The sequence below is a fragment of the Anopheles aquasalis genome, chromosome 2 (genome assembly GCF_943734665.1).
Source record: "Anopheles aquasalis chromosome 2, idAnoAquaMG_Q_19, whole genome shotgun sequence".
Classification (NCBI taxonomy): Eukaryota; Metazoa; Arthropoda; class Insecta; order Diptera; family Culicidae; genus Anopheles; species Anopheles aquasalis.
Window position 1 is genome coordinate 48,287,544 of NC_064877.1, and position 14,957 is coordinate 48,302,500.

Here is a 14,957-nt window from a genome sequence, read left to right on the forward strand (position 1 = left end):
CACGTTGTCTTCATTCGATAACCAGGCGCCCTTATCTTGGTTCGCGGAAACGCGCACCTAGAATTCCTACAGCGCGATGATCTTTGCTCGCGATGGCGTAATGGATAACGGGTTTACGCGATGATACTATCTCACATTCACATTCACGAAACGGTATCGACGAACCACTGGAGGACTAGTGTGGAATGAGAGTGACTGTTCTCGCTGTCATGTACCCCTCTTGTCCCCTTGTATGGTCATTGGCTGAGAACCGATTCACGGAGAAGTCCGAACGCACCCTCGGCGTAGGTGGATCGCGACTTGTCACTCGTGGGGTGGGGGGGGGTGCACGACAAGTGTGTAAACCAATGCGTAACGTCACGAAGCTAAAAATGCAAATGTGTCACCCGATGGTGCCTCCAATCCGTTCCATGGTCGAAGCACCTAACTTACCGAAGAGCGGCCCCCCTTGTCCCAAGTCCTGCGATCTGTTGGTGGAGTTTTGCAAAGGAATTTGAATAAAATTAGCAAACCTGGCAAAGCGACAGCGTCCGCGAGACCGAATGGACAACAAACAAACAATAAATAAAGATAGCTTTTTGGTGAGATAGGCAGATAGGCACCGCGTGGTCGGCCGGTTACGATAACGGCCACGTGGGCGTTTCGCTTTTTCTTGAGAAGGCTGACCGATCGACCACTCGCCGCAAACGGCGCAAACTCCAAAGAGGGGTGATGGTTTATGACGTTTTATAAAATTTGTCATAAGTTTCGGATTTTCAAGGTAATCGATTTGTCACACCGGCCCCCGGGGGGGGAGCAGCTTCCCACCGTCGTCGGCACAAATATGGCCGCGTGTTGTGATCGTTTGTGAATGGTGGCGGAAGTTGACGGACGGCACCACGCACCACCGAAAAAGCGGTTCGTGCGGTTGCTGATGGGGTGAGAACCTCGAGCTAATTGCTTGTGACAGCTTATTTAGTCTCCTGGACACACAATGACCTGGGGATGCCTCTTGATGCCTAATCGGTTCGATTTGCATATGAATAAAGATGATCCTTGGTTGCTTTTTTGTGATGCTTGATAGACTCATAACACCGGACACCAAACCAAAGTAAACCTAGACGCTACCGATGGCTACTGCGATGCATTAACAGCTCATCAAAATACGCAGAGAGCGTCATCGCGTCACCCTGACTCGGGTAAGCAGCGTGGCTGTCGCTTAATAAGTAGAATCCAAAACAGCTGTTCTGATAGTATGGGGGACCATCCGCCGTTCAGGTGATGGCCATCGGCTACTGTATTGGTGCGATGGCGCCGGCTGGCGTTACGAACCGACGATGAGTGAACTGTGCGCGTTATTTCGTTATCAAAAGCCATAATCGTATACTATAGCACGCGAGATGCACAAGCTCTAGGGGGGGGTTCCTGGGTGTGTTTTGCACGTGTGCGTGGCTGAACGTTATCACCTTGGAGCGCGAAAGGGCCTGAAAAAGAAAGAAACTCCAAAGCCATCGAATCGTATTCCGTATACAGCTCATCCAGAGGCTTATCCAGAGAGAGGTGTGTGCGCCAGGTGCGTGGTGTGTGACAGACAGATCGCTTCCAATGTGAGCGTGTGTCTGTCCAAGCGGGGGAAGTGTTCCGCTTGCTCACTTGCGTCACCACGCGCGGGGGTGGTAGCGGATGAGCGAGCTGATCGGTGTATGTGTTTCGTATCGATTGGTTCGCGAAACATTCGCAGCAAGCGAGGCTCCGGCACGATTGACTTGCGTGATACGGGCTCCCCGTAGTGGTGGTCAGTGCTCTTCCATCTTCCACAACACTTTGCTGGTTTGTTACAGATCGCTGGCGCCAACGGTTTTCGCGCTCGCACCGGTTGGCAACTTGTGGTTGTGGCTTGTTTTCAGTTTAGTTCGCGCCCGCTGTCTAGTCGCTTAGAACATGATCGTTCCTGTTCCGTTCCTTGTGCTGTTACTGTGTTTTTATTGTGATGCTGAGTGGTGCGGTTGATTAGTGTATTTTTGGAGGTGGCCATTAGTAATCCACATTGCGTCAGAAGAAGAAATTTTCCCGTGATTCATAACCAGTGTGTGAGTGGGCGATCGAGAGTGTGTGCTGATTGTGTTGTGCGATCACGATGCCCAATCAAAGCGGCTTCCGTGAGCCGGCAAATCATTCGAAAACCAGTAGCAACTCGACACATTAGTCGCAACCTTTTTAGTTGATAGCAGGCTCAGCGTGAGATTGATAGCACGACACGACCACCAGCAACATGTTCCGGAAGTCGCGTCGAATCCGAATGGGAACGCGGCCAGTACCGGCACGTGGCATAAATTACGATGGCGGCACGAGATCAGTATTCGGTAAATATATGTATGCTGCGCAATCTACTGACCGACCCTTCGAACTATCGCGTCATATACTGCTAGGTTATCGCGGTTAACGTATTTCCATGCTCCTTTTTTTTTTGCTACCTTTTTGATAAACCTGTTACCGCTACCGGAACCGAACCGAAATGTCAACAGCAATCAACGGACCTCGGTAGCGGGTTTTTCGGTTTCCTCGCAAATGCTAATTGTTTCCCGGTTTTTGTCGTGCAATTCCTCGCGCTGATAAGACGCATCAGGGTAACCAGCTGTTGTCTGGCTAGCCGTCGCGCCTAACCCGCGCTGATAACTCTTGTTTCGCATTAACCGACTCCCAACATGGCGACATTAACGGTTAGGCGGTTTCTCAAAACATTGAAAAATTGATAATAAAATAAAAGACACAAAAAGCCGCCCACTGATAACGGGAGTGTAATGGAGGGTATCGAGCGATGGTTGCCGGCTGGACCACATCGATCGATCAAAGGGTTCTCTCTCTCGTCTTGGCAGATGTTTTGCAACAAATGGTTCTTTGTGTCCACAATGTTTACATTCTCGAGCATCCGTTTGTCTCGGGTTGGAGTTCTTTTCAAACAAAAACGGTTCCCAATCGCTCAAGGGCATTATGTTCGCTCCACTCGATGCTGCTGACCGACCTATTGCGATCTTGGGCCACGGCGTCGACGTTGGGTGTCCTTCGAAAAAGGGGCGCCCGGGATGCACTTTCACTGGTGGCCGGACCGACTAGAGTGCATCTCATGCACACAATGCAGCTTGGAATTCGCCGTGCAATGCTTTATCCAGCCCGTTCGCTTATTATCTTCGTTATCATCATCATCATCAGCAACAGGCAGCAGCAACATCATGGTGATCGGCACCGGTAATCATTATCATCATTCCATTATTGAGTTCCCCCCCCCTCCGAAGTTCCTCTCCATTCCCGGCGTTTTGGTGTCGGTCGGTCGGTCGGTCGGTGTGGTTGTTTGTTTTGTTTTTCGTTCTCCGGGCTGTGCAGCCTCTTGTGTCACTCGTGACCGATCGTAGTGGCCATCGTCTACAGGCCAGGCCGTCAGTTTTTTGGGGCCACCACGACGTGATATATAGGCTAGAGCAGACGAGCGACGCGCCGATGGAAGTTGGGGACCATTAAAAAACATATCAAGTGGTGGCCAGGGGAAACCGATATCTATATCGTTTCCAGTGGCCGCAGCACTGAACCAAACCGAACCGAACGAGCGACGATGATGATGAACGTGCTTCATCATGCCTTTGTGGTCGGGGGTTTTGCTTGCTTCAGGGTCGAACAGAGAAAATTGAAAATTTTCTTTCAAACCTCCTCTGCCGCCGCCGCCGTTGCCGCCGCCATTGACGAGCCCACTTTTGGAAAACAGAAAGGGCCGTGGCTGTGCGGTGTGCTTGAAATTGAATAAAGCTTGGAAATAAAACAAAATAAGAAGCCGAAGCTTATAGCACCGCTCGCTATAATGAGCTGCTGATGCTGGGCGGCATTCGGCGGGAACGATAATAATCGGGCACCGGCTGGCAGATGCTGGCTGGCTGACTGGCTGACGGTTACTGGTGGCAAGCATAATTAGAGCTGCCTCGGAGTGCAGGATAGCTCCGGAGGCTACTGGCCGTGGCCGGGGCTCGCGTGTTACATGTTGTCACCGGAGCATTGTGTTGAGCTGCCGTTGGGCCGGCGGGCATAAGAAACGTGGTGCTTCGATGCTTACCTTGGCCATCTCCTTCCCTCTCTCTCTCTCTCGCTGCTTCTGTACATATTGGCAGCAGGATTTCCCATGCTCCTAGGCCAGTATTACGAGCGCACGCTTCTGGATTCCCGGAGATTGGCAATTTGGGGCGCGCGCGCGCACGCGGCCGCCTGCGATCAAGGTCTCGTTGCCTGGGTAACCTTTACCGGATGCTGAGCCCCAGGACTAAATGATGGCATCGGGAGCATGTGCGTGAAACACCTTGACGGAATGAAGGCGAACAATAATTGAACAGGAAAATAGTACAGAATTAAATCCGCCGGTCAATATGGAGCGACACGATCGATCGCTGAGTGTTTGCGGATGATGTGAACTTCGGACCAGCACCGAAGAGAAGCCCCTAGACTGTGCGTCTCCATGGAAGAAGCCATGTAGTGTCTCGCCGGCTGATTGACCCGTGGATTTGTCATTCCACCCGGCTCAATAGCACTCTTTACGACAATGATGATGACGGTGCTGATGAGCGGCCCCATTTCGATGCGCCAAGGACAGCCCCCCAAGCTGCTGAGTCGCTTCAGCAGCATAATTCCGAAAAGAGATATCGCGCAAATGAATTAACAAAAACTGCAAACAAAACAGAAAGAAAATCGTCGTCACGCGTCGCGTCCCTTTCGCATCCTTCATCGGTAAAGGGAAAACAATTATTTTTTATCACCTCGCCCCGAAAACCTGCTGGTCGCAAAAATGGCCCGCTCCTCATTACGCTTGGAACATATGAAATTTTAATTAAGTTTATCCTGCTACAAAATGCTCTCGCTCGCCGTGCCCTTACATCGCGAGATGATTATTCGATCGCATCACGCAAGGCAGCACGCGGGTGTTACTTCATTTCAATTATTACTCCGCGTTCCCTTTACATCGTGGATCGTGCATGATCGTCGATCACTGTCGCGGGGCGTTTATGAGCGTGAAATGCGGGAATTGCCGAAATGCCGAATTGCAATCGATCGATGATTACGCGTGATTTACGCAACGCAAACCGAAAAGATTCGATGGAAGATTCGATATTCAAGCTGTCACCTTAAACGATGATGTGTGCCACCAATCAATGTCTTAACATTTGCTTCCGTTTCTTCCGTGATCCTCAAGGAGTCAGCTGCAAGCAAAACCAAACCGCGCTCTCTACCTTCAAACGGCTCAATGTCAATGCCAACGAAGCAAACTGCCGGTAAACTGTTTGGCGATATCGAAAGCCGGCCGGGCCGTGATCGTGTTCGAAATACAAGCCCCAAAAACATTGAAAGCACAAAAAGCTGCAACATTTACAAGCATTTTTGCTTTTTGGTCTTTTTTTGTTTCCCCGGGTTGGCCTCGCGTACCGCACATATTTATACATCAATCAAATTCCTTCAACCACCCAGGATTGGAGGTTTAGTTCCCTTTTTTTGTGCCGTTGGATTGTCCGCCAACAGCAGCGAGTCAGCGCAATATAACTCACTGTTCCCCACCTCCAACGCACCTCCTCTTTTTGCTTATGTTTTGCCAAACGATCGTCATCAATTTCCGATGTGGCTCTCGCTCGCGGATAGAGAAATGCGGCCCCAGGGGCAACACAAATCGATCGACCGCGATCGATCGTACAAAACGACAATCGCCAGGCGGACCAGGGGTGGATTTGTGGCGAGGGGCGTGCGCGAAAAACGTTTACAATGCGTGTTTATTAAAACAAAATCAATTTTCGTCCGTCTGATCTCGGGGAACCGAACGCCTCTCCAGTTGGCTGTTGCTGATGGGTTGATCGCGCGCCGTGCTGCTGAATTGCATTCGCCAAAACGCACGTCGCGCCCGAAATGGGAAGTCTAATTTATGATGTCTGGCCTGTGCGTGGAGCTTCCCTCCTGCCCTGAAAATCGCGCTGCATCGTAAATACGCGATGGTGGAGTGGTTTAATTTAATTAAACTCGCAACACGCTACAGCTTCCGGCTACGGTGGTCCGTGGTACGACAAGATAACGTTGTGATAGATGATTTGTTTGCTTCGACTTTATTCGTTGTTAAGTGTTTTCACGCACTGACTGGAGCGATTTAACTGGGGTTTTTGCACGACACTTGAAAGTTCTCAGTGAGAACTGTGCGATCTTTTGATCAAACTAGGCTTAACTGAGCTAAATTTTCAATTACTCAAAGAAACTTCATCGTCTTATTGTGAATACATCACTGTAGCTTGATTTCTTTTCGGTGCAACTATTTCCTTGTGCGGTGTTCTCAGCCTTTCCAACAATTTCAGTCTGAAAAATTGAGTTTGCAAGTCCTCAATCAAAATGAAAATTCTTACAGTTCTCATTGTCAGGTAGGAATTCGGTAATGTTTCGTTTGTCAAAAAGTGAAGCCATACTTCCACTTAGCGCAAGTTGAAGTTTGGCTACAATATCTGATAAGCAAAGCTCCTTCTTCGAGGTCATACACATGCGCACTGGAAGAAGAAGGTTATCGGAGCCATCGAACAGTTCGATTAGGATCTTTATTTTGACCCACATTATTTCACTGCCCGACAGCACCACGACCACGAGACGGTAACGAATGACGTCCGCAATTGGTGGCATCCTGCTGAGTGCAACCAGACAGGCGCGTTAATTGCGAACACTAGACCGTGCAATCTTTTGTCGCTGCGTACACTCGCCACGTTCTACCACCTTGAGAACGCTCACTTACTCAGGCTCGAACAACAAAAGACCCCCAAAAGTGCCCCCGAGAGATGGTAATCACTTCGACAAGCGTCGAGCGAAGCCGAAAAAAAAAACACACACAAAACAACACAAAAAGATCAAACCGCCAACTTAACGTTACTTAACGTTCGAGGTCTCCTCGAAGGACTCGAAGGACTCGAAGGGCGTTGTTTGCACCGACGAATGGGTGAGAAAATTACTATCACTTTCGTGAGCGATAGTGCCCCCCCTCTCCCCCTTCCCTCCAGAAACCGAAGAATGTGGCCGGTGTACAACACCTAAGCCTCCACACACTAGGACGCGCTCATTTCCGCGGGCGATCGCGGGAACGCGGATTATCGCGGTGCTGCCCAACGCCCGAGGCCAGGCCGCCGATGTCGGGGTTATCGCATCGATCAAAACCGTACTCGCGCTGCCGCTGCCCTGGAGTTGGACCACGGTGGCCTCCAACGGTCCGCGAAGCCAACCCTTCAACTCGCAGCTCATTTATCAGCGCCCTTCGGCCAACGGGCTGCCGGGCTGGCTGGCTGGATGGTAAGCGAGCTCACTCTGCCTTTTTTTTCGTTTGACCGTGAAATTATCGATTGTGTCGTTGAGCACCGGGTTGGGGGAAACAAAATGGCAACCGTGAGGTAATAATGCGACAACAAGCGTTCGGTTCGCGTCCAACCAACCGAGCGACTAAAATTTAATTTTATCCTACAAAACTGCTCCATTAAACCGGTGAGCAAGTCAAGCAGCAAGTGCAGCAAGAGCTGGTGCTTTTACGGGGACGGAACTCTCTGGATAACATCGCTGGGTGCACAAAACGGTGGATGGAAGGAGCGCATTGTTGCGATCATCACTTTTAACAAAACCAACGCCAGGATAACGCCAAAAATGGGAAAGATAACGAGTTTTTAATTGAACTGCAGGGGTCTGCAGGGATGGAAAATCGAAAAAAGGGCGTTAAAATGCGTGAAAAATAAAGAACCTGCGCGACCCCGCGGGCGGATGGAAACTCGTGGATCGCTCTCAGGAAGGAATCGATAAAATCTCCCGCCGGAGGGATCCGCTTATCGATTTTCGTTCGTTCTTAATTGATCGCGAACAATCGCGAGTGCTGTAGCCACGTTGCAAGGAGAGGAAGGTGCATTTTGATTCATTTAGTTGCCGCTGACGATCGGCGATCGGTCCTTTGAAGGATGCGCGAGCCACTGGGTTATCGGTGATGTTGCCGCATTTGCTGGAACAACGATGTAACAGTTTGTGCGATGCGATACCGATTCTCTCAATGAGTAAGAACGCCCGCGTTCCCTGAAACGTTACTTAACTGACGACTGCACTACGACCGGCACGATGCAACTAAACGAGTCACGTTCACAAAGTGGTGCGCAAGAAAATGATTAATGATTTCGTTTTCAACTTTCAGCAAAAAACAAAAAAAAATATGGCACAAAAAACAAAACTCACGGTCCATGTGGCCGATCGAAGGTGCAAGTTGTGCTGTTGTTTCGCTGATTTTTATTGCTCCGTTCTCTGCTCTCCACCGCTCCATTACTTTCGCTTCGTGCTCGTCCAACCGGTTTTAGCACCGCATCGCTTCAGGTTCTATCGAGGATCCTTAGTCGGGGTGGATGGATGCATCGAGATGCGCAAACGCAAATGCAAATTGTATTGACCGTATCCTGTGTTCGGTTGTCACGTTCCGCAGCATCAAGTGACAGCTTCCAAGCGGTGAAAATGTTCCTGCAGCATCCATGACCACGCCACACCATTATCAAACGATTGGCCAGCATAAGCTGCAGCATAAATGGTTGTTGTTCGATTTTTTTCGGTTGTGGCAAATTATGATATTCATCATGCCATGCTCGAAGTGTCGAACAATAAATGGCTCTCACCATCCAAAGGCCTACGTTGTTTGAGGATCGAACAATGGATGTTGCGTGTTTGGATGCTGCTGCTGCTGCTGCATCCATTGTCGACATCAAAGTGCACAGCGTGCTTCCTGCTGGCTTCTGCACGTGTCATAAAATGCATGTTTTTTTGCCCCCAAAACGATCGACAATGTTCGATCATCATTTTTATCTCCCCGCAATCATCATCATTGGCTGGTGTGTCAGAAAACACAACATTGACAGCGGGCGGTAAACGAACGGACATGTGCATATCGTTATCGTTTGATTGTTGAATAATTAATTTCCCCACCCCTCGTTCGTTCGGGCGGATCTCACTGGATCATTATATACGAAATCATCGATTATTAATGTTCGCTCGGCTGTGGAGGACACAGGATGTGCACCTTCGTTCGGTACCACTATTTCGGTGGTGGTTCATTAATCATTATTCGTCTGCAGCGTGTGATAACGATACGCTGGCAGTTGCCCCGACACGCTTGATTGATTACAAATTGCTCCTAATTATGCTTTCTGCAAATTGCAGATGAGCGCACACACCCCATTCCACACGCGTCGTTCCGTCGCTCCGTTCCTTCCGATTCTGATCGCAATCGACGCTGACCGTGAGACATTATCTCACCAATCGGAAGCGTCCACCCTGTTGCGACCTTCCGGGCGCATAGTTGTCCTCTTCATCGAGCGAGTGAGCAAGGTTAACCGGCCACGCCACCAGCGTGGTCACGGTGGTGCGTAATATCAATCTTCACGCCAACGACGAATTTAGCACAACCAACAACCGATAAAGACATGACACGCTGACAACTCCCGTCTTTCCGTCTTTCACGCCACACGACCGCCTTATCAGCGCTCAAGGCATGTGTTCTCGGTCCAAACATCGGAACCACACCACCGTCCGTCCGTCCGGCTTGCTTTTGGTGTTGGCGTTTTCATGTTTTCGTCCGCTCCCTCAGGAATGTAATCTATTTGTCGGAGTTTCGTTGTTTTTTTTTTCGATTTCTGTTTCGCGATCACCAACGGATCGATTGAAACCTCGTCTCGGCTCCACTGCAACAGATGTCTTGGGCGGGAATGCAGGTCTTTAAGGGTCGCCAAGTCCGCGACCAACCCCGGCCGGGCCGGGCCGGGCCGGGCCGGGCCGGGCCGGGCCGGGCGGTGATAAATCATTTTTTGCGCCGCCCTGCGCGTACCGCCTGTGATGCTCTGTCGAAGCAATGACAACCGTAATACTGTCACCAAACAGCGACGACAATAATAGTTGACAGGCCTGGTATGCTGCGGTATGTTCGGCCGCCGTGACATATCGATGTATGCAGCATATACAGCATATTTGCCCGAGGGTAGTGCGCCTGCGCCAATGTTCAATAATGCACCAATCGGTGACGGTGGTCGATCGTTAGGGATTGGTTTTTGCAAAAAAGACTCGCACCACAGTCTGTGGAGACTGTGTGTCTAGGGCAGTCGCCTAAGTTAATCTCGGCGCACCATTCTACTTCATCCGCTCACTTGTTGCGCACTTGTTTTACCCAGAGACTCACACGATCGTTGTTCGTCGTCCAATGCATTGATCCATTACTGCTACATTTTGCCGCAGCACGACCCCGTGTTCCTCGTCGATCGCTGATCGCTGTCGTCAGCGAGTCTGCCGCGGAGTGGCACAGCGCACTGCAGCTTAACCGGTTCGATCGCGCTTCGTTCGGTGCTAGTGTGTTTCTAGAACAAAGTGCACTTCTGCACGCGGGATTGAGTCATATATGCAAGCGGACCGCTTCAAGTGGAAGTGTAGAAGAGAGGGAGTGCAATTTCCAGTTCGTCAGATTGGCGATCAATCGCCGGAGACGGCTCACGCCTACACGCTGGAGTAGAATCGCTATAGTAGTAGAACCACGTAGCGTCTAGCGTGGACCCTATTATCATATCCCATCAGTAACAACAACCACAACAACAAAAACACAAGGCAACAAGGCCAGCGCGGCCTATACGGAGAGCTTGTTTTGGGTTGTTGTAATGTGATCGCAAACTAGCGTTGTGTATCTTGCATAACCTGCGGCCAGGATACGATTTTCAGGCAGCTGCAGCTCTCTCGACGACGACTACAATGTACAAGCAACATGGCACATCGGGTACTGGCGTGTAAATTGATTAATAATAAACTTCAACCCTGAATGGGGAGCTAGTTTTTGCCGAGTCCGCTTTCCTAGTATCACGTGGAATGGGGGGAATGTTGTTGCATCAATGGTTCGTGGAATCCCATGATTCCTCGTGCAGATACCGTCCGAGCAAGATATATGACATCTGGTATCTTATCGCTCGTGCGCCCGTCATTAGTAATCCAAATGAAGGAATAGAGATTAGATGGCGCCAAAAGTGATAATTTCCCGGTACTAAAAGTGTTGCAGCCGGGGGTCGTTATCAATGAGGGCATCATCTTTTTTTTTTGGGAATTGATAAAGAACAGGATTAGTTTGCATGCGTGACACGATCGGTGTACTAGATAAGAGCATTCGTTACCCGATACGGTTCTGTCCAGATCGATGGAATGAAAACGAAAAATTGGATTCGATGTTGCTATCCATTGAATGTCGGGACACCTGGCAGGTTTATGCTCCATGCGAAAGGGTAAAGGGGCAACCCTTCTTCTCGCTCAAAACACCTCAAAGAGAGAGAGAAAATGCATGATCGAGCCTCTCTTGGGGATCGAGCAGTTCCCTGTTTCGAGCAGTTAAGGTTCGCGCGAGGGCTTTTGGGGCGATTCCGCGCCCTCTCTCCTCGAAGGCCACGCGGCCACCGTTCTCCAGTGGGGGCTCTCTCTCTCTCTCTCACGATCACTGCAACCGGTTCAGTTGACTCTCTCTTGAACCCTTTTTATTGTGCTCCAAAATTGCAATCAATATTTTAATCACCATCGTGATCGTTCTGATCGCAGACACAATCGAGTGGATTATTTGCAAAAGGGATTTGCATGCCTGATCGATTGATATTCGCACCGAAAGGTTTAGTACCGGTAGAGAATGGCGTTCCAACCACCTTGCACACTCTCTCTCTCTCTCTCTCTCTCTCTCTCTCTCTCTCTCTCGGTGCACGGCTGGATCTCTCTGTTTGCTCTCTTGCTACCTTGATAGTGTCACGGCGGGGGCTTATGCGTTTGCGAGCGTCATCGCTCTCGCCCATTTCCAACCCGACCGTTGTGGGCAGCGCGCGTCCATGCGTGTTTGTCGTTCGCGCAGTCTCTCCGTTCGTTCGTTTGTCGATCGCGTGTTTAATAAAAAAAAACCCAAGAAATAATCTTTCATCCCGTGCTCGTTTACGGTATGGCCATCTGGAGCGACAGTGGAAAGAACGGTTCGCTTGAGTGAGAGACGCTGATAAGAGGAAAGCTAGAACGTCTAGCGGCCATCAGGTCTAGCGTCCGTGGTGGGCCGGGTGTTCGAAGCCAATCAAACCCTATTGAATCGTGTCCGTGTCTCTGTTTGTGGTTCTTGTGCTAGTGTGCTGATAAGAGGAATTTATAATAATTAACTAGCTTGTCGCCGGGTAGTTTCCGGGCCCTACAGCAACCTAGTTGGTGTGGTAGCAATGGAGCATCGATCGATCGATCGATTGATCAGATGTGCTGCTGTCCAACAGTTGGTGTGATTTTCTCATTTCCTCCCGTTGTTTGAGGAGGTGGCGTGGTGTGCTCCCGATAAACTTGTTGCCTCGTCGCGTTTGGTGGTCAAGTGCGTGCAGAAGTGCTGCGTGCTGACGCACTCGGTATACAATGGCGCCCTGGCCCGGCCCTAGTGTACGCTACCGGTTGTTTACATTTGATGGAATTTAATTAAATCCCCAGAGCAACGTGCTGACCGGTCCCAACTTGTCGCAGTAGCGACGTTTTGGGGGAGTGGTGACAGTTTGCTTATTACCAGAAACACGCGCAACCTATAAACGAAAAATCCAATTTAAGTTGGTGCGTAAGAAACCGAGCATAAAGTTAAACATAGAGTGTGGGTAGGAAGCAGGTAGTGTAACAACCTTAAAACTGCCGGACCTGCTTCTTGCTGATGCAACGATAATGGTGATGTGCTTGGGAGTGTTTGGAGTGTGACATCAAGAACACAAACCAGAAAGAGTTGCGCCGAAGAGATAGTTCATCAGAGAATAATTTGCTGGGCTGTGGGTTTGGCTCTGAAGACGCTCGCTAGCCCCAACGCCTTAAAGAGCCTCGTCTCGTTGGAAGAAATTGAGAGTCCAGCAAGCAGTCGGTCGAGATTATCGACAGAACCACGGCAGAGGAAGGAGCGCCAACGCAACGCAAGAAGAGAACACACATGAAGAAGGCAAGAAGTTTGCAGACACCCTGTTCGGTGTTCGGCAGACAAGAAGCTCCTCCACCGCAGCATCCTCCGGCGAGGCTCCAAAGGCGAGTGTGTGTCTGCTGGCGTGCGGGTTCGTTGCCTTCGTCTGAATCATCGTCATCTCGCATCTTCGCCGCCGTGCCGTGGTTTGAAAGGAGCAGAGCGCGATCAAAGGAGAAGAAGCTGGATGGCGATCTGTATTATCATCGCCCATCCTCCGTCTCTCCGTTCATCCTGTGATCGTGTCCGTGTCTGTGTTTGTATTTTGTAGCAGGCGTTTCGTCGTGAGTAGTGGCGCTGTTGGGCTCACCGATGATGCTTAAACTTCTGGCGAAACGGTTCCATTTAAAAAGTTCTTGCCCAGCTCGCTACCAACCGACGACAACGATGACGACGACGACCGTTAATCGAGTTTTCTTTTCCATTCCATCACCTGGTGCGGCAGGGAGCTAGTTAGCTGCGACTCCCAGGGCAGCCACTGGCTGAAACTATACACAGTCGTCGATCGTAGCAGGCCTGATAACGCTAAATGCGCGTGTGGCCTGGCCGGTCCCCATCATCCAGGGCACGGAACGCGTGTTTCTAGAGCAAAGTGGCGTTTTTTTATGGCCGGTTTCCTCTGGTTCGGCCTCGGTACGCGTGTTCCCCAAGTGTGTAAAGTGCGTGTCCCCGTGTAAGTGCGTATGCGCGTTCGTTCGCGTGTGTATGTGAACCGGCATCGTGACCGGAAGTTGCGTAGTGAAGTTGAAGGCTGAGAACTCAGCCACCAGTAGTGCGTTAAGAAAGAATAGAAAAAAAGAGCGAGAAAAAAGCGATAATAATAATAATAATATCAATAATCCAGTGTAGGTCCGTCCGGTAGTGCTTTACGGTGCGCGCGCGCGCGAGAGAGTGAGAGAGAGCGTTCGTTCCGATGAATGATAATTTCCGCGTGTCCGCGGTGTGCGCCAACAACGACCGCGACGTCGAAGAATTGGGAATCGGCGAGGCTGGGCGATCACTCCATTAAGCGAAGCGTTAGAATAGAAGAGGTGATGGTAGCGCCATCGAACCATTCGCTAAGCAACGCTTAACAACGGACCTACTTGGATCTCACCCAGCAACATACACACTCATGTGGTCAGAACGATGCCCATAAACATGACAACGGGTGCGACGGCACCGGATGGCGCCAGCTGTGGTGCTGGCGCTGCTGGTGGTGGTGGTGGTGGTAAAGGGACGGTAGCTACTACCGATGGATTGCGGAAATCGCTTACGGCGGCCGGTTCCGCCGGATATGCCGGTGCGTCCGCTAGCCCGAACGCGGTACGCAACGGGCGCCCCGGCAGTGGCCTGAGTCTCAGTGTTCTAGGTAATGTGCTTCGATCTTATTCCAAAACCTTTAATTTTAAATAACTTAAACTCATATTTAAACGACCGAACGGATCGTGATCGCTCTGTGTCGTAGTGATTGTTATTTATGCTCCACTCGATTATCATTCTACTCCATTTCCTGCTCCTCGTAATGATACGGGACAGGTTTTGTTCTCCTTCTCCCAAAAAGGGAAGCCAACGGGGCTTGTATGGTGCAAAACTCAATCATCATCATAACGGCCACCAAAAAGCCACAGGATACCCTTGGCTCTGAGGATCGGTCCAGATGATGCGATCTTTGCCTTTTGCCATCGCTTAATCGCTTCATCGATTTGGCACTGGAGTGGCCGGGCCCCGGGGTTGGAAGAAAGCAAATCCGTGCCTCGTCGTAAGAATTCACGAATTCACGGACGAAACGGATTCTGACACTTGCTGGCCCCTCAATCAGAATTCGTTCAAGCTATTAGCAAGCCACTGCAGGTGCACGGCTTTCCATCGTGCCCTGAAAATGGAACATCTTTGGGGATACGATCGCAATCAGATATCGTTGTGTTGGTTGCAGATTGCACCAAAAAAACCGTTGGCGTTG

At 50.3% G+C, this 14,957-nt stretch overlaps 1 protein-coding gene across 5 annotated transcripts in view; it reads left to right on the forward strand.

Annotated features, from left to right (window-relative positions):
• The first annotated feature begins 1,821 nt into the window (after window positions 1-1,821).
• Window positions 1,822-14,957, forward strand: part of LOC126581278 (protein TANC2) — a 100,193-nt gene continuing 87,057 nt past the window's right edge. The window contains exons 1-2 of one of the 5 annotated variants that reach the window (XM_050244818.1): window positions 2,257-2,342; window positions 13,461-14,366. In XM_050244818.1, the coding sequence (XP_050100775.1) occupies window positions 14,144-14,366 (223 nt within the window). In that variant the 5' untranslated portion in view covers window positions 2,257-2,342; window positions 13,461-14,143. Of the gene's footprint in view, window positions 2,343-11,878; window positions 11,988-12,103; window positions 14,367-14,957 lie in introns of those variants that run through there. The other 4 variants (XM_050244817.1, XM_050244816.1, XM_050244819.1 and 1 more) reach the window with 4 other exon arrangements.